The sequence below is a fragment of the Miniopterus schreibersii genome, assembly GCF_964146895.1.
Source record: "Miniopterus schreibersii genome assembly, chromosome: 8".
NCBI lineage: Eukaryota > Metazoa > Chordata > Mammalia > Chiroptera > Miniopteridae > Miniopterus > Miniopterus schreibersii.
Window position 1 is genome coordinate 20,091,278 of NC_138109.1, and position 21,341 is coordinate 20,112,618.

General features: G+C 49.1%; 2 protein-coding genes across 6 annotated transcripts in view; one reads left to right on the forward strand and one right to left on the reverse strand.

Moving 5' to 3' along the window:
• Positions 1-7,807, reverse strand: part of KIAA0319L (KIAA0319 like) — a gene marked incomplete at its 5' end in the record, with an annotated part of 86,451 nt that extends 78,644 nt beyond the window's left edge. The window contains 2 exons of one of the 3 annotated variants that reach the window (XM_081143944.1): positions 4,037-4,206; positions 7,359-7,807. In XM_081143944.1, the coding sequence (XP_081000070.1) occupies positions 4,037-4,206; positions 7,359-7,807 (619 nt within the window). Of the gene's footprint in view, positions 1-4,036; positions 4,207-7,032; positions 7,238-7,358 lie in introns of those variants that run through there. The other 2 variants (XM_081143945.1, XM_081143946.1) reach the window with 2 other exon arrangements.
• NCDN (neurochondrin) lies at positions 7,576-16,152 on the forward strand. 3 transcript variants are annotated; one of them, XM_081143948.1, is made up of 7 exons: positions 7,576-7,694; positions 8,882-9,022; positions 10,096-11,064; positions 11,804-12,045; positions 12,594-12,818; positions 13,229-13,371; positions 14,630-16,152. In XM_081143948.1, exons 2-7 carry the CDS (start codon positions 8,900-8,902, stop codon positions 15,064-15,066), a joined length of 2,139 nt encoding a protein of 712 aa, XP_081000074.1. In that variant the 5' UTR covers positions 7,576-7,694; positions 8,882-8,899; the 3' UTR covers positions 15,067-16,152. The 3 variants fall into 3 exon arrangements, with proteins under 3 accessions (XP_081000074.1, XP_081000073.1, XP_081000075.1); XM_081143947.1 differs by having other exon boundaries at positions 7,588-8,029; XM_081143949.1 differs by having other exon boundaries at positions 7,606-7,694; positions 8,852-9,022.
• The last annotated feature ends 5,189 nt before the right edge of the window (positions 16,153-21,341 follow it).

Consider the following 21,341-nt stretch of genomic DNA (forward strand, 5'->3'; position numbering starts at 1 on the left):
CAGCAAGCTTCACTGGCTGGGAAGAAAAACTAAGCCAGGGACCTGGTTAGAGATTCTTCACAAAGAACATGCCTGGCTCAATAATATTTGTTGAATGAATATGTAATTTACAAAAATGAATAAATGAATGATTTGTACCCATCTGGTTGTTTTACCAATCCTTGTTTCTTACTGTGTCTGTTTGTCTATCTGCAAATTGGATATGTATTATGCATAAACCAAGTTCCATTTCCTCCATGAAGCCCTCCCTGATTTCTCTAAACTTCAATAACCTCCTCTACTATAATCAAAGAGAGACAATAACAAGTGTTAGTGAGGACACAGAGAAATTGGAACCCTTATACATTGCTGGTATAAATGTAAAATGGCGCAGCAGCTGTAGAAAACAAAAATTAAAGAGTTCCCATATGATCCAACAATTCCACTCCTAGGTATATAAACAAAGTGTGGTATATCCATACAATGGAATATTATGAAGAGATGAAGTACTGATACATGCCACAACATGAATGAACCTTGAAAACATTATGCTAAGTAAAAGAAGCCAGACACAAAGGATCACATATGTATGAATTCAGTTATATGAAATGTCCAGAAAAGGCAAATATAGTCAGAAAATAGATTAGTGGTTTCTAGAAGCTAGGGGGAGGGAGAAATAGGAAGTGACTGCTAATTAGTACAGGGGTTTTTTTTGGGGGGGGGAGGAGCTAAAAAAAGTTCTGGAATTAGACAGTATATTCTATCTCAATAAAAAAATAACAACCTCCTCTAATTTCTTACAAAAGAACTCCTAAATTCTATCCATCCTCACCCAAGGATATTTTTTCCATTGCTTTTCAGAGAGAGTGGAAGGGGGGGAGGGAGGGGGGGGGAGAGAGAGAGAGAGAGAAACATTGAGGTGAGAGAGACACATCAATTGGTTGCCTCCCATACGTGCCTGGACCAGGGCTGGGGATCAAGCCTGCAACCAAGGTACATGTCCTTGGCCAGAATCGAACCTGGGAACCTACAGGCCACAGGCCGATGCTCTAACCACTGAGCAAAACCAGTTAGGGCTCTACCTATCTATTTAGAACTACTCCACATTGATTGAAATTACTCTTTTCAGTGAGAGATTCCTGAAAACAACCTCATCAATTTTCTCCTGGACTACTTCATTCACTTCCTAATAGACGTCCTACTCTAGTCCTGATATCCTTTCCCTTTTCATACTACACTTGATCTTAGTCTAAAGGCAGAGAAGTGATTGCCTTCCCTTTTCATCTTACTCCAATCCCCACTATTATCGTTCTTCTATATCCCAGCAAAATGATCTAGAAATTTACCTGTATTATTCTTCTGTTTAAAATTTTCAATAGCTCCCAATTCCCTAAAGTAATGATCTCCAAGGTAGAATGCTTTCTTACAAGAGGTTCGCAAGACAAATCAATGGGGTATGAAAAGAAAATATTAGTGCTATTTATACGTTTTTTAGTTGATCCCTTTAAATTTTTGTTTTTGGCATCTCTTATATATATATTTAAGACATTAGTACAATGGTACTTGTTATAACATATGAATAAGCATATATTGGGGTACATCCTCAACTTTTTTTATGCATTAGAGTATATAATCAAGAAAATCTGTAGACAACCTACCTAAAAAGATTAAAATTAAAGCTTCTTTGCATGGCATACAAGATCCTTCATGACCTGGCCACCATCTATCTCTTCAGGAGCTGCCATTCCAGCTTTGCTCTTTATATTCCAGTGGCACTGAACGGATTAGAGTTTCTGCTATAAACCAGGCTGTTTCACACTTCCGTGCCTTTGTTCTTGCATTCCTGCTACCAGGGAATATAACTACCCAACAACCGCCCCCCCCAATTGTAGGGAAGTTGCAGCACTGTTTGGCAACATAGAATACATGAGTGTTGATGAATTCTCTCCTTCTAAATGTGTCCTTGAGATAAATTCCTAAAAGGGGAAATTCTAAGTCAAAGAACATAAGCTTTTTGAAGATCTTGATATTTATGCCAAAAAGCTCTCTGTTCAAACTCCCCAGCAAAATGAGGGCAAACACATCACCGTTGGCAGCACTAGATATTTTTACATTAATTTTCATCAATATGATGGATTAAAAAGGATTTCTCATTTTAATCTGCAGTTCTTTGGTTAGAAATGAGAATGAACATTTTTAAATGTTTATAAGTCATTTTAATTTCTTACTTATGGTACTCTGTTTATGTCCTTTATTCATTTTCTTTCTATTAGGATATTGTGTTTTTTTAAAAACTGATGAGAAAGAGATCTAATAAATTAAAATATATAACAAATCTGTCATGTGTTGTTTGCATGCTCCCTTAGTTTGAACACACCTGGTTCTTATCTCTTCCATGGTAAAAGCTCCAAACTTTCCTAAAATGGAAGTGGTACAATCTAATCTCCACCAGAACCACTCCTAGCAATACCAACTTTGCACCTCTATACTCAATCTGCTCACTAGGATGCTATTTTTAAGCACCAAGCTCAAGGAATACTAAAACTAGCCCAATGAGCCCACAGTACTATGTCTAATCAAGTGTTAGACTGAAAAATACAGAAAAACTCAGAAATGCTTCTTCTCCCCTGTATTTGGAATCCCTCAAATAACAAGCTGCTTATCATGGTTCAGGGTAAAAAATTGTCTTTGGTCCTCCAAAAGATCAGCTGTGGTTGGAAGGCTCTGTAGCAGAAAAAAAAGCATGAGCTTTAGAGTGGACAAACCTGGGTTTAGAATCCTGGCTCTGTCATGTTCTTGCTATGTGATCCTGGTCAAGTCATTTTGTCCCTCTGAGCCTCAATTTCCTTATCTATAAAATGAGAATAAAACTATCGGTTTTAGGTTTATCCTGAGGATTAAATGAGATAAGATATGTAATGTTTATAACCATGGGTCTGATATACTATAGGTGCATTTCAAAAAATGTGGTTTTCCCACTCTGATGGTGCTAAATCAGTAACTTATTTAATTCAAATGATCTTACATAAAATGTTAGCCTGAAATAGCTGTCCCGGCAAAGCATCATCTGGGTAAAAAACATTTAGGTCAGCTTTCTGTCAACTGCAATTTCCAGTGCTACAATTATGCAATCATCAACCACCACTGCAAGACAACAAAAATCCTGAAGCTGATGTTACTGAAATTGCTAAATACAGTAATTACTTCAGTCTCAAGATCATGACCACCAATTCCTTTAGGAAAGCAACAGAAACCTTTGTAATTATAGGAGCAAAAGGCTGATTTGTTATCCCAGACGGTGGTCTCTACAACAGAAGCCTTTTGGTGACTGCCCAGAATGTCAGCATACTCAGAAGTCTTTTTCAAATTGCTATTTTCTCACACTTCATACTTTGAAAGAAACAATGTCAACAAAAGAACTGAAAGGGGGTGTAAGGGAGACAGAAAGAAAGGATAGTCTTTGAAATCTAGCCTTCTTGGCACTCTTTTCTGGCAAGAGGCTCTAGCTGGTGAAATAATCTCTAGGAGGAAAACATACTTTATGAAATCTGTCAGCAGAACCCCTTTCTATAGAAAAAGCAAGGAACACATTTTCCCTGTAATGTTGATTCTTTGAGGAAAGGAAAGGAAGCAAAGTATCATTTACTAAGCACCTCTGTTCAGAGTGCTATACTACAATATTTAATTATGTTATCTCTCAAATCAAGCTATGAGGTAGGTCTTATCCTTCCTTAGAGAAAACAGGTAATTTGCTCAAGGCTTTTATTAAGTGGAAATATCCAGCTCCAGGTCCGGGTTCTAGGTCTGTCCAACTATGAAACCTTTCTCTTTTCATTACACCTTCAGCAAATCTCAAAATGATCCTGCCAATTCTCCCATATGAGAAAGAACTCAATTTAATTTTTAGTTCCAAAACAAAACAAGTAAGTGTCCACCAATAGGCTGTTTCTGTCAATTAGCACACTGCTTTTTTGCCTCCTACTAGTCTTTAAAATGAACTGAAGGCCGAACACAAAATGCCCTTTTAAAAATCTTAAATCTATAAAGAAAATGGTACCTGTTGACAACCACAGTGCACTGAAGCAGAAGCAAGTATAAAACAGGTACAGGTTTCTCAACCACTTCACAGATGTCTGCCAACAAAATCCTGATAAAATCCAGGAAGCAGAGCTTGGCTTGACTCCCAGCCTCTTCTCCATTGCCTTCCAGATAGGCAGCACCAGTCCACTAGAAAGAGAGAGAGAGAAGAAATAATATGCCAAGTAATTAATAATTGATTCCTGGAAATGTGGCATGCTAGATAGAGAACATGATAAATTAGGGGGAAGAAAAATGTCAAGTTTGTCTTTCACTGCTCATCTCTGCCCATAAATTTTAAACCTAAGCTTTGACATAGCCTATAATTATCAGTATAAAAACATAGCAAGGGATGTGAAATGAATCCACTGTAAAACCGAAACACCTTATATTCCATTATTTTCTAGTCTAATAGTAAATCATCTATGTGGAAGAATGGAAAGAATACCAATCTGGAAAAAAGATCTGAGTTTCAATTCCAGTTTTGCTAACAGCTTTGTGACTTTGACCAAACATACTTTCTTATCTATGAAAAGGTGAGGCTGGACCTGAAGGTTTTGTGTAGTCATGTTTTTTAAAAAATTTAATGTGATTGTCTTTAGGGAGGGCATACACTCTCCATTTTGCTACTCCCCCCACCACTATTATCTTAAAATTTTATCCAATTTATACTTCAATGTCACCTCCCTGACCCCTAGAATCATTTGCAATTCCTGACTTGAATTCATATATACATTCAACAAATATTTACCCAGCCCTTATTATGTGCTAGACATTGTGCTGGCTACTCTAGAGTCCAGGGGCTATTTGATTTATGTCCCTTCTAGAAGAAAAAAGTGATTTTCCATCAATTTCTTCTCTCTTATACAACTTCCCTATATTGTATAATTATATAAATCTTGGAAGCATTATGAGGGTTGATCAAGTTCTGAAGAAGCAATTCAAAAATCTTCTGTCCTAGCCCTGGCCCGTGTGGCTCAATTGGTTGGAGCACTGTCCCATACACCAGAAGGTAGTGAGTTCTATCCCCAGTCAGGGCACATGCAGGAGGCAACCGACTGACGTTTCTCTCTCACATCCATGCCCTCCCCCTCTTCTCTCTCTCTCTCCCTTGCTCCCTCTCTTTCTCTTAGATAAATAAGAAAAAAATCTTCTGTCCTAAATGTGCACCTGTCATCCACATCTGGCAAATGGCACAGACTGACAACCCCCACCACCAGCTAACATACAGGGAGATTGGAACAAACACACAGCTGCAAAACTGAGATACAGCCCAAACAAGAAAAGGCTTTCACTGAGCCTTAAGCATCTGAAGGACTTCACCTTTCTCATCAACTTCCATCCATTCCTATTTCTAGTTGTTTTGTAGTTGTATGTTAGGGAAAAGGGAGCAGAAAAGTGTGTGGACCAGAGACATGCTCAAGAGATTAATAAATGGAACCTAAATTAGAAAGTATATCCAGCAACTTCTTTAGCCTCCCAAGATGTAATGGGTGAGTGTGGGTGAGTGTGTACGTGTGTGTGTGTGTGTGTGTGTCTTACCCAACACATTTCTGTCTACCACAAAAGGATTTTAAACTCAAGGTGACTCAACACCTGTCATCAATAGGGTGATAGGTGGGCGATAGAAGCGTTTAAAGAAATGAATAGGTTTTGAAAATGGGAGTAATAAACACCATTGGATTGGCAAGCTGACTAGAAGTACAATGTCTTACAAACCATGCATAAGAAAGAGGCAGAGCTATTCTCCCTGTGAACTCCCAACCAGTCATTCCTATGAAACCTACAATTAATTGCCTGAGGGCACAAGTCACTGCTAGGTTCCAGTCAAAGGCTTGCTGACCAGGGCAGGAACAACAACACATCACCAAGATCCAAGTGGTTGGTTATAGAATCAAAGGTAACAGCCCAGGGAAAGAACACACACCCCCACAATACTTCACAAATGAAAATCTAGAAAAGCTTGCAATAGTTCTGGCATTTGGGGCGTTACAAGTATACCCGAAATAAAAGCACTCTCTGTTGCAGCAGCTGTTCAGACAGAGCAGGGGGTAATGTTTACTTAATACTTCAGGTTGACAGAGAATGTATCATAGTTAAGTCTGTCAGCTACATACGTGGAACTCCATTTATGTACACAGCGATAAGATATGTTTGAACAGCCTATTCAGCTGGTGTGAGTAATCAAGAATAAAGCTCCCTTTTTTAAAAAAGTCTCGGATATTTGGGAAAGTTACAGAACAGACTGCCATGAATAAATAGCTTTGCTTATATCTGCAGACATTGTTTTCCAAATAGCTGGAAAGAATGAACAGATTGTTCTTGGGGGGGGGGGGTCGTCTATCTAATTTGTTCCTAGCTTCCAGTCTGTTAATCACATAAGAAAGCACAAGAGTCAGCTAATGCTCTTTGCCTGCTGCATCTATTGTCGGTTGGGCACAACCACAGGTGAGAGAAGGCAAAGCTTTCCTGGAATCCTGCCTGAAGTTCTGACATTCCTTCATTTCACCTTTGTGCTCCCTGCAGCCACCACACGACCCCTCTGTGGGGTGTAATTTTCCAAGTCCTGGATAAGGCAGATTTCGCACAGTAATTTACACACCGTGCTCAACCCCGCCCTCCTTAATCTGCATCAACTTTCTATCTAGGTGGAAACACCAAACACCAGAGACGGCAGCGAGGGCGAGGCTGCAGAAGTCGAGGGAGGTAAGACAGCGGCGTCCGAGCCGGTCTGTCCGTCAGGGGATGGAAGGAGCTGCAGGACCAGGCCCCGGCCTCTGAGAGGAGTGCAGCCTGGGACTCGACCTCCGCACCTGTAAAGCCAGCAGCAGCTGGCTGCCTTAGCCGGGCCAGAAGCGCCACCTCCAGGTTTCAACACCCGGCCAGCGCACCCCCAGAAATAGCCCGTTCTGCTTGCCCTTCCCAGGTTGAGCTCGTGGTCCTCGGTCAGGCAGCCAGCCGCCTCGGGCCACCTACCGGGGCTCAGGGCCACACAGCGGGGCCCCAGCTATCGGGCGCCTCCGCCTCCTCCTGGTTCATGGGGTCGGGACCGCAACCTCTGCTCCCTTCACCCGGAGGAAGAGGAAGAAGGTAGTGCAGGTTTCCCACCCGGTAGTTCCCTCTCGCCTCAGCCTCCCTGGACAGCGACCGGCGGCCGGAAACGCCGCCTCCTCCCACCTCCGGGGCTCAACCCGGAAATACACTCCTCATGCTAAGCAAGCCCTCCTGCCCTACCCCCCGGAAACTCTACTCCAGCCGCCAGACCGCCGGGGAGGAGGGGCAGGGCTGGGAGGTAGAACTACCTTCGGGCAAAGGAACCTGAGCCTCCAGGTGTCGCCTCCCGCTCTCCAGAGGCAGTCTGCACCTTCGCCTGCCCTGCGCGAGCCCGGGGACCCAGACTCGGGCAATACCCACAAGCAAGATGGCGGCAACGGCAGCACCCCCCCACGGCGTAGCGCCCCGCCATGCTATTGGCCAGAACCTGGAGTGAAGCCGCCGCCGATTGGTCGAGAGCTCTGCGGGGGTGGGGGTGGAGCTGCAGCAGCCTGGAGCCGGGAGTGGGCAACGCGGCGTGAGCAGCGGCCCCAAGCTCCCGGAGCATCTCGTTCGAAGACTTCGCCGCTCGGGGCCGCAGCCTGGTGAGCTCAGCCCCCTTCGGGCCCTCCCCTGCACCCCAGCCGCGGCCTCTCCGAGCCGGCGCTGATCGACGCCGACGCACCCCGGAGACCCTATCGTGACTCCATCGCGCCATATCGCGACATCATCGTGCCCTGTCGAGACTCCATTTTGTCACAGCTCTTTTCAATATATAGCTTTTTTTATTATTTGCCCTGTCATCTTTGGGGGCTGTCCCATGTCGTGATTTTGCCGTGATCTCTCCGTGACATCACCGCGCCATCGTGAAGTGTGATCTCATCGCCGCCCTGTCGTGACTTCATCAATGTCGTGTTGTGACCTGGCTGCGGCGGGACAGGTGGTGACCGCCAGGAACCCTCCTCCCCTTCTCATCTCCCCATCTCAACAGCCCCTCTTCGATTATCCGGCTTTTGGATTCTTCGTTGTCCTGGGAGCTACCCGGGACCCTTTCTTGCTTCTCCAGCCCCTGCCGGCATCCACAGGCTGGTAGCGGGGCTGGGAGGGCGAGGAGAGGGAGAGCAAAGGGTTAAGTCTGCTGCTCCTGCTGCTGCTGCTGCTGCAGCTTCTGCCCGAGGGAGGGAAAGGAGAGGAGGCAAGGAGCCTGCGGGGGCGACTGAGCCCTGGCTGGAGGGGTGGGGTCCCCAGAGGGGCCTCCAAGCCTTCCCTGGTCTGCGCGCTGCATCCTCACTTCAGCTGAGGCTTGTGTCCTGTCTCTTCTGAAGAAGGGAGGGGAAAGGAAACCTAGGATGCCCTTTTCCCTCATGTCAGCCTGAGTGCCGATAATCGAACTTCACCCTTCTATGTCTCCATTCCTACCTGTCTGTCCTCACTACTCCCTCCCTGTGTGCCTTAGTGAGGGAGATAAAACTAGGCTTCTGGTGCCGGGGGACAGCTGAACAGTGGGGCCAGCCCCCTCCCACTCCCAGGAGGTTGGTGAGGAGAGCTGTCCAACTGAGCCGCAGGATGCATGGTCCTTTCATTCCCGCTTTCTGGAGGTGACCTTGGACCAGGGTCCCTTCATCCCTAAAGATTTGAAGGTCTAGCTCCTTACAGGGAGGTCAGTCCTGAGGAGCCCTTCCCTCCTGGTCCTCCCCTCCCTCTGTGCTAATCCCTCCTTCCATCTTCCACTCCCACCCCCGCCCCCGCCCCTCCTCTGCAGAGGGATGCTCAGTCCCTCTTGTGTTCACAGTTGGGCAAGACGGGCATCATGGCCTCGGATTGTGAACCAGCTCTGAACCAGGCAGAGAGCCGAAACCCCACCCTGGAGCGCTACCTAGGAGCCCTCCGTGAGGCCAAGAATGACAGCGAGCAGTTTGCAGCCCTGCTGCTAGTAAGGAGCTGACTGAAAATCGGGAGGTGGGAAGGACTGGGTGGTTGGGCCCCCTAGGAATGGGGTCAACAAGTCCCCAAGGATATATAGGTGGTGCTAGCAACCCTGGAGTCACCAAAGTAGGCCCAAGATGCTTCTTTGGACTGAGTACAGGGGCAAAGGGGAGAATGGGGTGAATAATGCTTGTGGCCCTAGGAGCTTTGGAGGAGGCTGCCTGGGTCTGCTCTCTGGGGTGTCCCAGAGCAGATGGGAGCTGACTCATAGGGTAACAGCAGCAGGTAGTAACTAGTGCAGAGTACTTGAGGTCTGGGGGTGGAAAGAATAGCAGGACTGGAAGTGACTGGGAAGGGGTCCCAGGGGATGGCCAGGATAGCAGTAGGTAGGCTGAGGGTAAGGGAACTGGCTCTGAGCTTAACCATGTTGGAGGAACCCAAGCTGGGGACAGCAGAGCAGAAGCTGCAGTGCTGGGAAGGGGGGGTTGGTGTGTGGGGGGTGAAAGGAGGAGGGAGTACAGCCCGCTGCTTGTTTGCCATGGCAACAGGGAGAAGGCTCTGGAGTCAAGGGCTCACACTGCAGCAGAGGAGGTGTTTAGGTGAAATGTAAGGGGAAATGTTTTGACAGGCAGAGCGGCGAGACACAGGAGCCATTTCCCCTGAGAAGGTGGTGGGAATGGATCAGAGACTTCTCTGCAGGGAGCAATTAGGAAGGGACTCTAAATCCTTGGAGGATTTAATCACTGAGTTCTAAGCCCCTTCCAACTCAGGTTGTGGGCATCTAGATTAGACATCAGAAAGAACTTCCCAATTGACCAGGTGATGAAACGGCAGAACAAGTAGTTGAGGAGGCTGGACCTTCCTTCCATGGAGATAATCATAGATAAGGTATCCTAGAGGTCACACCTATCTGTCTCCAGGGAGAAGGAAGGAACTGGATGAAATGATCTCTGGGAGGATTCCTGACCCCAGAGTGAGTCCCATTACTTAACCTAATCCTGCTAGGGTCAACTCCCCAGGGTGCCAGGGACAGTCTTTGCCACCTCTTTCATCCTGCTGATAGCATATACTCCCCTTCAGGTGACCAAGGCAGTTAAAGCAGGTGACATCGATGCCAAAACTCGGCGGCGGATCTTTGATGCCGTGGGCTTCACCTTCCCCAATCGTCTCTTGACTACCAAGGAGGCACCGGATGGCTGCCCTGATCACGTTCTCCGAGCCCTGGGCGTGGCCCTGCTGGCCTGCTTTTGCAGTGACCCTGAACTGGCCGCCCATCCCCAGGTCCTGAACAAGATCCCCATCCTTGGCACCTTCCTCACAGCCCGGGGGGACCCTGATGATGCTGCCCGCCGTTCCATGATTGATGACACCTACCAATGCCTTACAGCTGTGGCAGGTACACCCCGTGGGCCCCGGCATCTCATTGCTGGTGGCATTGTGTCTGCTCTGTGTCAGGCATACCTGGGGCATGGCTATGGCTTTGACCAGGCCCTAGCACTTTTGGTGGGGCTGCTGGCTGCTGCCGAGACACAGTGCTGGAAGGAGGCAGAACCTGACCTGCTGGCCGTGTTGCGGGGCCTCAGTGAAGATTTCCAGAAAGCCGAGGATGCCAGCAAGTTTGAGCTCTGCCAGCTGCTGCCTCTCTTTCTGCCCCCGACAACCGTGCCCTCTGAATGCCTCCGGGATCTGCAGGCCGGGCTGGCACGCATCCTCGGCAGCAAGCTGAGCTCCTGGCAACGCAACCCCGCACTAAAGCTGGCAGCCCGCCTGGCACACGCCTGTGGCTCCGATTGGATCCCGGCGGGCAGCTCTGGGAGCAAGTTCCTGGCCCTGCTGGTGAATCTAGCATGCGTGGAGGTACGGCTGGCACTGGAGGAGACAGGCACAGAGGTAAAAGAGGATGTGGTGACTGCCTGCTATGCCCTCATGGAGTTGGGGATCCAGGAATGCACCCGCTGTGAGCAGTCACTGCTTAAGGAGCCACAGAAGGTGCAGCTTGTGAGCATCATGAAGGAGGCCATCGGGGCTGTTATCCACTACCTACAGCAGGTGAGGGTGCAGTGGCCCCCAGAGGGAATCCACTAGGGGGGGAGCCAGTAGGTAAGGGAAAGGGGGAAGCAAAACTCTCGCACCTCCATGTAATGGAGAGACAGTGAAGATGCTTTTAACTGAGGGCTGATTCTGTATCACTCCCAGGAGTAGTGTGTGACCCAGTCTCCCTCTCCGTCCCTCCCTGTTCCTCCACACAAGTGCCATACCACACACCATATGTGCACTCACATCACAGCACACACACACACACACAACACAGTAACCTCCCACTCACAACCCTCCCCCCAGTACACACACACACACACACACACACAAATCAAAGCTGTCTGTGCTGCTCAATCTATAGCGTTGTTTTACACACATGCACATACAAACTTGAAACCCTGTAGGGAAAAGGAGCAGGGCTGCCAGTTTCTGCACTCTGTAGAGGTTCAGTTAACTCCTCCCAGGTCAGAGCTGCTGTAGAGGGACTGTTTACTTAGCTCTGGACCTCCAAGTTTCCTTCTAGCCCTGAGCTACTTTAGAAGTGGCAGGACGGGAAATGCTAGTTGAATCCCAGCAAGTACAAGGGCGTGACATCTGAAGTCCAGTTGGCTCAGCAGACATGTCTTGAGGGTCTGCTTTTAAGGGCTAGAAGTCCCTTCTAGTTGTGTTATTCCAAAACTGGCTGGCATGTTGTCCAGGCAGGGGAGGGACTGTGGTCCTGCTCCATCTCAGGGGGATCCTGTGGCTACAGGTGGGGCCAGAGAAGCAGAAGGAGCCCTTTGTGTTTGCTTCGGTGCGGATCCTGGGTGCCTGGCTGGCTGAGGAGACCTCCTCCCTGCGCAAAGAGATCTGCCAACTGCTGCCCTTCCTCGTTCGCTATGCCAAGACCCTCTATGAGGAGGCTGAGGAAGCCAATGACCTCTCTCAGCAGGTGGCCACCCTGGCCATCTCCCCTACTACCCCAGGGCCCACCTGGCCAGGGGATGCTCTCCGGTAAGTTTGTAGTTACAGTCTGCCAGACTGTTTTAAAGAAAAGTGTAACACTTAGATACCTCTCCCCCAAACTGGGCTGTGCCAGGCTTCCTGATTGGGGCATGAGATTGCCTTAAGGATTGTTTCTGTTTGTTTGAGAGGACTTGTTCCCATAGGATTCCTGGGCTGCCAAGTCCCACTTACCAACCCCAGATGGCTCTATAAGGAGAGACTCATGCTTATTGAATATCATGCCAGACATTTTCTATACCCTTTACCAAAGCGATCTCATTAGGTCCTCACAGCAAATCTGTGACATAAGTCTCATCCATGTCTTCAGGATGAGAAAAGTGATCTCGAGGAGGTTAAAGTCACTTGCCCACATTCACACTATGTGGCAGAGCCCAAGTTTGAGCTTAGGCCTGTGCAACTCCAAAGCTTGTACTTTTTCTGCGGTACCAATGAGGATGTGTGTCTTCTTCCCCTACTTCCATTTCTTTTAGGTGGGTTGCCCCCAAAAAGAGAATCTTTCCCCACTCCTCACACATCTGTTCCTTCCTCACTCCCAGGCTCCTTCTGCCCGGCTGGTGCCACCTGACAGTTGAAGATGGGCCCCGGGAGATCCTGATCAAGGAAGGGGCACCCTCACTTCTGTGCAAGTATTTCTTACAGCAGTGGGAACTCACATCCCCTGGTCATGACACCTCAGTGCTGCCCGACAGCGTGGAGATCGGCCTGCAGACCTGCTGCCACATCTTCCTCAACCTCGTGGTCACTGCACCAGGGTTGATCAAGTGAGGCTGGGGAGGAGGTTGGAGGAAGCAAGGGGGGTACTGCTCAAACTTGCCTCAAATCTCCATCTCCTACTCTGCTTCCCTGTGCCCATGGGTTCCTGTTAGTGTTAGCACGCAGGGGTCTCAGAATAGACAGAACCACTCCACACAAGGGTGTGGCATCTCTGGAACCCCGCTGGGCATGTCTCCTCATTCTAGTCATAACCCAGTCTCTGCTCCCCAGGTGCCATGAATGGGGCCCAAAGTAACTCTCCACCCTGCTGCCTAATTTCCTGCCAAATCCTGGCCTGGTGAAGCTGGGAGCTCAGGATCTCAGGTTTTCCCAGGGCTTGATCTGGCTCTTTCAACCCCGTCTCTTCCCCCAACACACACACACCTCTCCTCCCATCTTTACCTCCCTTTCTCCCCAGGCGAGATGCCTGCTTCACATCTCTTATGAACACCCTGATGACGTCGCTACCTGCCCTAGTGCAGCAGCAGGGGAGGCTGCTTCTAGCTGCCAATGTGGCCACCCTGGGCCTCCTCATGGCCCGGCTTCTAAGCACCTCTCCAGGTAAGTCCTGGGGACCCAGTCCTAATGGATGGAGGCAGATGGCCTAGGACCTGTTGGCCACTGGGCATGTCACTGCTTTCAGAAAATGGTTTTACCAAAAAATAAAAATAAAAAGTGGTTTTACAGAATTTTCCAATCCAGAGGAACTCTCTGAAGTATGTCTCCATCCCCTACCCCACCCTTCTTCGCAAAATGATAACATTCTCTTCCTCCTGAATACTTTTAAGGCAAGGTCTGGTGGGTGTAAGTACAGGCCTACTCAGAAAATCCAGCAGTCCAAGGAATCTGAATCCAGTGTTTTCAAGGTGGAGCCACCCCCAGCCTTGACTCAGAAACCTTTCTCTCCATTGAGGTTTTGTCTGCTTGGCACCTTACCTCCCATGTGACAGGCTTAAGTGCTTGGTGCTCCTCTGCATGTACCTTCTCCGCAACCCTGCTTTACTCTGCCTGTGTGCAGAGGGAGGGGCGTCCCTTCCAGCCCCTGGCAGCCCTTTGTGTCTCCCACTTTGGCCGTGGGTGTCTGCTTGGGTCCCTCTGTCCCCGCCTGTTGCCTGTGCCCCATCTGTCAGGTTGGAGGAGCTAAGCAGATGCCTGGGAATGGGGTGTACCGATCCTGTACCCTCAACTGCCTCTGTTCCCTGTAAGGATCCCAGGGGAGCACCCAGCAACAGGACGAGGACCCCCCCTGCTCCCTAGCCCCCAAGCTGCCTCAGTCCCAAGCAGCATCACCACAGGCTCTGAGTAGAACCCCAGTACTAGTTTACCCACAAATGTCATCAGCTTAGACTAACAGCTTGTGGGAGAGAGTCTACAGTGCAGGGGTGACCCCCAGCCCAGCAGGTAAACAAAGTTAGATCACCGGCTCCCTGTCCCCTCTGGCGCCCTCTTCTGGCCCAACATTCAAATTGGTGCAACTTCCTCAGCGTGTTGAGGAGACCTAGGCCCAGTGTGGCTCCCATCACTACTCAGACTATAGGTCTGACCATGAGGTTGAGTGTACATTATTACATTTAATTCTCACAGCAGATTGATAAGATTATAGCACTATTCTGGCCCCATTTTACAAGTGAAAAATGAGACCCAGAAAAGTGAATTTCTTAAGGTGACTCAGTGAAATCAAAGGCAGGGTTTGAACCCAAGAAGGCTCATTCCTGGCTATGCTTTGCTCCCTGAGTGCCCACACAGGAAAGGAAAGTAGGGTCTGGCAAAGCACCTGGCCCAATCTGGTTCATGCCACCACTCCCTTCTTGCTTTCCAGCTCTACAGGGAACACCGGCATCCAGAGGTTTCTTCGCAGCTGCCATCCTCTTTCTATCACAATCCCACATCGCTCGGGCCACACCTGGCTCAGACCAGGCAGTGCTGGCCCTCTCCCCTGACTACGAGGGCATCTGGGCCGATCTGCAAGAGCTCTGGTTCCTGGGCATGCAGGCCTTCACAGGCTGCGTGCCACTGCTGCCCTGGCTGGCCCCCGCTGCCCTGCGCTCCCGCTGGCCACAGGAGCTGCTCCAGCTGCTAGGCAGTGTCAGTCCCAACTCCGTCAAGCCTGAGATGGTTGCCGCCTATCAGGGTGTCCTGGTGGAGTTGGCACGGGCCAACCGGCTGTGCCGGGAGGCCATGAGGCTGCAGGCGGGTGAGGAGACAGCCAGCCACTACCGCATGGCCGCCCTAGAGCAATGCCTGTCGGAGCCCTGAGGGGTTTCCATGGGACAGACCCAGGGGTGGGCAGTGAGGGAAGGAGGGAGGAGACATCTTCCCTGAAGCCCCCAAACTGGATCCCCCTCCCCAAGCTCCCCCCCAAACACCCCAGCTTTCTGGCTTTTTCAAGGGCAAGGGCATGGTGCCCACCCTTCAAGTGTAGGGAACTGCGTCCGGCCCCCGGGGGCCGCTCAGGGGCAGGGGTTGTCTTGGAAATCAATGTGGCTGTCCCCGCCAGGACGGGGAAGATTGGAGTAGCCCCCAGGGAGGGGGCACTAGGTTTCATTGTGCCCAATGTCTGGCTCCCCCACAGGAGGGAGGCCCCAGGGTGGGACAGGGCTGGCAGGAGTTGGCTGCTTCAGCCCATATGCCCTGCCGGCCAGGGTGTGGTCTCCCCTAAGCTGTGGTGCCCCTCTGGCCTCCCAGGTCCACGTCCTTTAAATTGGCCATTTGACTCTTGCCCTTGGCCCTGTTGGGTAGAGAAGTCTCAGGCCACTGACATCGCAGTTCTTCCTATCAACTTCAGTGACCCAGGGTCTGAAATGTCCCATCCATCCAGGGAAACCTGGGGCAGATGGACCTGGTGGGGGGGGTAACCTTCCACCTGAGCTTCATTGAGGGGACCCAGAAGCCCTTGGGCCCTGGTCTCTAAGCTTTTGTGTCGTGTTGCAGCAGAGTGATGATGAGAGTTGGGGGTTATTTATTTTGCCTGTCCTTATCCCTGCTTGGACACCTGAGCATCTGATTTCTGTCCCCCTGGTGCCATCTGGCCTGGCTGGAGCCAGGAACAGGAGGGATACTTCCCCAGAAACCGCATGTTTCCCTAGTGATTGCACCCCATCGCCATCGTGGTGCCTGGCTTTAAATCCTACCCCTGCTTATGACTCCTTTCTGCAGAGACGCGACTGGCGGCTCCAGCAGGGACTACCATTCTTATGAACCCAGGGGGACCCCCCCCCCCATACACCTGATTCCTTGCTTCCTTTCCCCCGCCCTCCCCCAGTGCGTTATGTGATCGCCAAGTTCAAAGCTGTGCACATGTGGACACTCAATAAATGTTCGTTGGTGACAAGATGACTCCTATGTGGTCTGTCCTGCACCTTCTCTTTCCCAAGTCCCAGCAGCTCCATTTGCTGAGCACAAGCCCTGCTAAGCACACTTCACAGGTGTTATTCACCCTGCCCAAAAATCCTATATAGCAGGCATTACTATCCTGATTTTACAGGTGAAGAAACTTAGGCATGGGTAGGTGATTTGCTCAAGGTGTTACAGCTACTAAGTGCCAGAGCCAAGACTTCACTCACGCAGACCATTTGATATCTCCCCACACCCTTTATTGCTAGAGCAGGGTTGCAAGAGCATGTTGATATGACCAGGACTAGTGGGGGTCCTGGTGCTCTTCTGTACAAATGAAGTGCTGCCCCTCCATGTCAGCGGGTTATTACCAAGTGGCACTGCCACATCCTCCAATTTTTAAAGAGAATTCAGAAATCCTCATTTTTATGTGAAATTTGATTTTCGAATGTCGATAGTTTTTTAAATTCAATCATTACTACCTCAACAGAACATCTGCAGGCCAAATGTGGTTTTCAGGCAACCAGCTGTTCACGTCTGTTCTATGCCAAGTGAGAATGGGAAGGGCCTGAGTCTTTAGCGGGAGAGCAGAGCACCCAGTGCCTCACCAGGCCTGACCCAAAGCTATCAGATTGGAGCCATACCAGCCCTGGGCCCACACCCTGCAGACTCTTCTCCACCTACATACTCAAGCCCGTAGCATTCTCAGCATGTCCTAAGTGCCTACTTATGGTTGGCTATGCATAGACAGAGAAAAACATTTATTTATTGGATGTACTGAAAGTCGTGTTCTTAGCATGGATTCCCTGAAATCCCTGAAAAATATGGAAAGACATACCCTGTCTTCAAGCAGCTTAAAATCTAGAAGGGAAACAGACAAGGCAACAAACATCTCATAAAGGTATAAACAGTTGTTCTATGGGGGTCTGAACGAAATGTGGCAGGAGCCTGAGAGCCCCTCAGCCTGGCTGAAAAAGTCCAGGGAAAGTATTTGCCCTGAGACCCGAGGGCAAGGAGAGCTTGCCCGGTAGACAAGCAAAGGAACAGCAGGAATAAAAACATGTGAGCTTGGAAACTGCAAGGAGGTCATTAATGCTACAGTGGAGAACGTGAGTGGGGAGTGTGGAAGATAAGGTTGGGCCAGTGGACATCGACCAGATTTTAACAAGTTCTGCTGTGCTGTGCTAAGAAGCTTAGATGTGGGATCATGCTGAGACTGCAGACTTTTGAGCAGATTGAATGTGACCCAGTTTGCATTTAAGCAGGATGATTTTGGCTGCAAGAGGATGACTGAGGCACAGAGCTCAGAGAGGAGGTAGTAAATCTGAACTTAGCCAGTGGGAGTGTGGATGGAGAAAATATAGGTAGGAGTTATTTAATAGGGCTTGGGGATTAATTGGAAATGAAGAGGGATGAAGAGCCAAGGACGACTTCTGGATTCCTGATCTAGGTCCCTGAGTAGATAAGATTATTCACTGTCATGGGCAACACTGGGCAACAGGTTTGTACAAAATATAAGCTCTAAATGGAAAGGATGAATTTGTACATTCTGTGCTATGGAGCTGAGACAGGTCTGGATGAGCAACAGATTTTTAAGTTGTCAGTATAGAGGGTCCTTAAAGTCATGAGAGTGAGTGAGATCATCTGGGGAAGTGCAAAGAGAAGAGAAAGGCCCCAAAGCAAGTGGCAACGACTCATGGTCCCTGCACTCAAAGAACTCTTCCTCATGCAGTGGGGGAGCCAAACACTGAAGAAAGCCTCATAATACAAGGCCTACTGAGCTCTGTCTGTACTTTAGGGTGGGATGGTCAGAGAATTCTGAGCTCCAGAATAGGGAGAGGCCAAGCTTGCTCCTGGTAATTCAGCTTCCAGGGGAGAGAGGGAGACCCAAGCTGCAGTTGTGAGGTCTAACCACGAGGTGGAGCCTAAGCACCTCCTTGTGCCACTTTTCCCCCACGCAGCAAGAGACCAGGCCCAGAGCAGGAGGTTGTCAAAGGCTGGGAGGAGGGTGGCTGTGTCAACAATAAAGGAGGCAGGACTATTTTCTTTACATAAAAGTTCAAATACAAACTCACTTTTTTAAAAGAGAGGGAAAATTTTGAACCTGGGGGAAGAACAATATGCCAAGTATGCCAATGAGAGTGTGTGTGTTTGAATGTGTGCACCTATGTGTCAATGTATGTCCTGTGCTCCCATGTTGTATGTGTGTTTCCCATGAGTGTGTCTGCATATGTTGTGTGTCCCATGTGCCTAGGGGTGTCTTCATGTGTGCCCCATGCCTATCCCAGGCCTCCACATGTGTGCATGTGTCCCAGAGAGTGGGCAACAAGCAAGGTCCACCTCTATGCCTCAGAGAATGAGGTGTCCCTTGGCCCTGAAAGAGGACAACAGTGTCTGCAGCCATAGGCCCCTTAAGTTTTTAGGAGCCCCCCCAAATCAGCAGCAGACCATGGAGAACATCCCTCTCCCCCATAGCCATAAGCAAAATCACTTATTTCTCATAAGACCCCCTCAATTATACCTGGGTTCTATGTCTAGCTACCCAGGGTCATGTTCATAGGGAGGCTTCCTATAGGAATGCTCAGTAGACTGAGGGATTCATAAACTCATCCATTCATTTATCATTTCTTTTTTTAAAAAATATGTCTTTATTGATTTCAGAGAGAAGAAGGGAGAGGAGGAGAGAAACAGAAACATCAGTGATGAGAGAGAGTCATTGATCAGCTGCCTCCTGCATGACCCCCACTGGGGATCGAGCCCACAACCCAGGCATGTGCCTTGACCAGGAGTCAAACCACATTCTCCTGGGTCATAGGTTGAAGCTCAACCGCTGAGCCATGCCAGCCAGGCTATAATTTCTTTAATAAGCATTCATTGAGCAGGACATGTTTTCTGTTTCTCCTTTATCTTTTTGTGAAGTAGTTCATGAGGCAGGAAAGGAAAGTTAGTTTGCAACTGTGAAGAGCCTTAGAGTATTTAAACTTTTTTTTCCTGAAGATGGGCCATGGGGGGCCCAGCAGAGTTTTCAGTAAGGAGGTGACATGGTCTAGTCACCCTTGTTGCTAAGTGGAATTGGAATTGGATCAGAAGAGACATGAAGGCAGGAGACCAGTCAGTGGGTTTGCAATGGTCTAGGCAGTGGTTCTCAGACTTTCCTGTGCTTCTAAGTCTCCTTATGGTGATTGCCAGACCCTACTCCCAGAGTTAATGATTCAGCATGTTTGGGGTGGGGTCCAGGAACTGGCACCTCTAACACATTCCTAGGTGATGTAGGTGGTGCTGGTCCAGGGACCACGCTTTGTGAACTACTGGTCTTTGAGAAAGAGTATGATAGCTTAAGGTGTCTGGCAGGGGGTGGAGATATATATTTAAGGGTTAGAAATGACATTCCATGAGGAGTAGTTTATTGAGGGGAGGGGAAGGTCAGAGTCTTAAATGACTCTATTTTATTGTATTTTATTTTTTTAAACTATATCTTTATTGATTTCAGAGAGAGGAAGGGAGAGAGAGGGAGAGAGAGAGAGAAACATCAATGATGAGAGTCATTGATCGGCTGCCTCCTGCACACCCCTGACTGAGGATCGAGCCCACAACCCTGGCATGTGCCCTGATGGGGAGTCGAACTGCAATCTCCTGGATCCCAGGTGGATGCTCAACAGCTGAGCCACACCCAGCCCCGCAGATGACTCTATTTTTAATTCGAAGGATGGTGGTGCCATTTATGGAACTACAGAACTCAGGAGGGTAAGCAGGTAGGGGTTGCTGGTGGGGTGGAGGAGGAGTTCAGTTTTGGACTTGGCAAGTTTCAGATGGCAGCAACAAGATGTCTGGAGGAAATATCCTACAGGCAATTGCCTCCACGGGTCTGGATTTCTAGTGAGAGATACAGAATGGAGATAACAAGGCTGGGAGATAACAGCAGACAGGTAGTCATTAAAGTTTTGAGAGGGATGAACTCACTCATGAAGATCGCAGATAGGAAGAAAAGGCAGGAGCTGCAATTCTGGGTATGAATAACTGGCATTAGGATGCGGGGGGAAAGAGAGGAAATAGAAAAGACTTGAGACATGGCCAGAGAAGGGAAAGTGAGGCAAAAAAGGGGGTGTCTTAAGCTGCAGGGAAGTAGGGTGAGGAAACCCAAGGAAGCCACTGGACAGGCAGCCTGTCCTGTCATTCTGGCCTTCCCAAGCCTGCTGGATACAGCAGGGGATCCTCACAGCTGGGCATGGGCGTTATCAGCCTTGCCACGCTGGACTTCTCCCAAAGGGACCAACCCGCATGCCATGCATTGACACACACACGCCTGTCCTGCAGCCTGACTTCTGATGTCCTTTGCTGAAGCTGAGGGTGGGGATAAGAGTGGTCTTGCCACAGACTCACACACTCACATATATAGACACACACGCAAACATGCTCCTGATCTCTGATAGGTCCTGGGCACGAAGGGCACAGAGCTCCCCAATTCTCCTTCATCCACCACTCTAGCTGGTGGTTCCAACCTCCCGAAAGTTCTTAGTGATGAATCTTTGGCTGCTGTTAGCCATCTCCTTCCCCACAGCCCCCCAGGCTGAGATGACCCAGACCTGAGCTCTGTACCTACCATGTACCTCCTGGGAAAGCCCCTCATGTCTTCTCCACCTACACGTCATGGGTTCGGGGTGTCTCCTCTACCCGCCCCCCTCTAATCTATCTTAACATTTTTACCTTTATGTTCTTGTCTTCCACTTCACCAGAAAGAGGCCTGAGAAACCATCTAGTCCTCTCTGCCCTTCCTGGTTTTATTGTTGTTGTTGAAGTTGCAGAAACTGAGATCAGAGAGGAAAAGGGATTTGCCCAGGATCACACTGAAGTCAGGACTAAATTCAAGGCACCTGAGTCTCAGGCAACACAGACTAGGAATTCTGGGCACACAGAGGGGCTGGCAGCAGACTGCCCCAGCTCTGCCACTTAACTAGCTTCATGACCTTAGGCAAGTCGGTTCGCCTCTCCGCACCTCATCCTCACCTGAGAGTGGGGGTGAAAAAAGCTATCTCAGAGGGCTGTTGCAAGGGCTAAATAGCTCAATATTCATCGAGTTCTTAGCACAGAGTCGGGCACACTCTGTAATAAGCGTTTGTTGTGATTCTTTCTACTGTGCCCTGGTCTGAGCATCTGGCTTTTTAAAAACACCTTCCTTCTGCTTTCTTCCTTCTCATTCC

Excerpts from the sequence above, each read along its gene's own strand:
- NCDN (XM_081143947.1), top strand. The coding sequence starts at position 7,997 with ATGTCGTGTTGTGACCTGGCTGCGGCGGGACAG. Across the intron at positions 8,030-8,881 it reads ACCTGGCTGCGGCGGGACAG|TTGGGCAAGACGGGCATCAT; the intron begins GTGGTGACCGCC and ends TTGTGTTCACAG. Across the intron at positions 12,046-12,593 it reads TGGCCAGGGGATGCTCTCCG|GCTCCTTCTGCCCGGCTGGT; the intron begins GTAAGTTTGTAG and ends CCTCACTCCCAG.